General features: G+C 41.6%; 1 protein-coding gene across 4 annotated transcripts in view; it reads right to left on the bottom strand.

The window, feature by feature from the left end:
- Positions 1-1,989, bottom strand: part of DGKE (diacylglycerol kinase epsilon) — a 26,733-nt gene that overhangs the window by 8,798 nt on the left and 15,946 nt on the right. For 3 of the 4 annotated variants that reach the window (XM_003795559.3, XM_023516633.1, XM_023516634.1), the window contains one exon: positions 552-665. In XM_003795559.3, coding sequence (XP_003795607.1) covers positions 552-665 — 114 coding nt within the window. Of the gene's footprint in view, positions 1-511; positions 666-1,989 lie in introns of all 4 variants that reach the window. The other variant, XM_023516635.1, reaches the window with a different exon arrangement.

The following is a 1,989-nucleotide window of genomic DNA, read 5'->3' as shown; positions in this document are numbered from 1 at the left end:
GTTTGAATCCGCCACCCTTGGTGGGCACCCTAACCACTGAGCCACAGGCACAGCCCCCATTTTTTTTTTCTTTTTTTTGAGATAGAATCTTATTTTTGTCACCCCTGGTAGAGTGCTGTAGAGTCACAGCTCACAGCAACCTCAAACTCTTGGACTCAAGGAATTCTCTTGCCTCAGCCTCCCAAGTAGCTGGGACTACAGGCGCCCACCACAATGCCTGGCTATTTTTAGAGATGGGGTCTTACACTAGGTCAGGCTGGCCTTGAACTCATGAGCTCAGGTGATCTGCCCTCCTGGGCCTCCCAGAGTGTGAGTCACCATGCCAGGCCTGTCAATCATCCCTACTTTGAACTTAAAAATATTAGTTATAATTATAAAATACTTTGATAAAAGACATTTAAGGATCTAATTTGATGATCTTACACAACAGAGCAGATAAATGGTTCCTGAAGTTATCTCAATCCAAATCTAAGAGTGCTAAATATAATTGAACTATTGATTTTTACTGTACCTTCAGTGATAAGCAGGAAATGTTATTTTATCCAACACACCTTATTAAGAATTCTGCTAGAAAACAGAGATGGTGCCTTCTCACGATGAGCATGAAAATTGAGAGCCATGAGAGCATCAGGTCCAACAGAAAAATAGTTGTTCATTGTGAATTCCTGTGAGAAAGGTTAAGAATAAGCAACAGACTATGCTTCCATGCAAGCCTTCATCATAATTAATATATCAACCTTAATCTTTTGATTTTTCTTTTGAGAGAGTCTCACTCTGTGGTCCAGGCTAGAGTGCCATGGTGTGAGTCTAGCTCACAGCCTAGCTCTCAAACTTCTTGGCCCAAGTGATCCTCTTGCCTCAGCCTCCAGAGCAGCTGGAACTATAGACACCTACTAAAATGCTTAGCTAAGTTTTTCTATTTTTAGTACTGATGGGGGTCTTACTCTTGCTCAAGCTGGTCTTGAGCTCCTTAGCTCATCCTCCCACCTCTGCCTCCCAGAGTGCTAGGATTATAAGCATGAGCTACTACGTTTGGCCAATCCTTATGTTTTTTTGCAAAGTGAATATTTTTTGCATTTACTTTTCACATAGAGCTATTTTTATACTGTTTGGTGAAGTTACCATAAATAAAGCTTTAGTTCAAAGTTAGCTGATAACTAACTACAGACAGGAATCTCACTTTCCATTTTTGTTTCATATGCAATACCTCAGGCCTGACCATTTAGAAAGGCTCCTCCTTATGCATTCAGACTTATCGCTACTGTTCTTACAGCTTTTGCAGCTCTCAGGATCTCAGCTGCATTTAATCTCAACGCAGCCTATCGGCCCTTGCAGTCTTCTTTCCTTCCAAACCCAGCCTGGATCCTTCAACCTACATCTCCAGCTCTGTCTCTTTTCCCAGGCAATAAGCTTCAGCTTCTAGCTTTTTGTTCAATGTTGCACACCGTTTTGAGTGAATATGCCTAAAATCTAACTCCCTTTTCTTCCTACCCAAACCTGAAACTTCTAATTTATCTTGTCATGATTAATGTAATTTCCATACATCCAGTCATAAACACTAAATATCTAGTAGTAATATGTATTTTCTCTTGTCTCTTTATACATGTACTAATTGGTTGTCAAGTCTTACTCAACTCTACCTTTAAAATGTCTCTGGACTATCCTCATTCTGATTCTCCTCGTTTATGCCCTAGCATAGTCTTCTAAGCTATTTTCACCCTCGCTCTAGAGCATCTTTTAAGACTGCTATCTCGGTACCATTTGTTACTTGCTAACCATGCTTTGCACTCTCTCACCACTATTCCCTCTGCCCTGGAAGTCCTTTGTTCCTTTAAGCACCAGCTCCCATGTCACTTCTTTTGCAACCTCCCTAGTCTGAGCAGTTGGGACAGAACTGAGCACGCTTGTACCTTGTTTTCTCCTACAGCACGCTTCACGGTCTGGCTTGTGAGGTGAGCACGCAGGTTTCTTTTGCTCCATAACCACCTC

This window comes from Otolemur garnettii, unplaced genomic scaffold (assembly GCF_000181295.1).
Source record: "Otolemur garnettii isolate 467f Iridium unplaced genomic scaffold, OtoGar3 scaffold00094, whole genome shotgun sequence".
Classification (NCBI taxonomy): Eukaryota; Metazoa; Chordata; class Mammalia; order Primates; family Galagidae; genus Otolemur; species Otolemur garnettii.
Note: the sequence above shows the minus strand (reverse complement) of the source record. Positions and strands in the feature narration are given on the sequence as shown.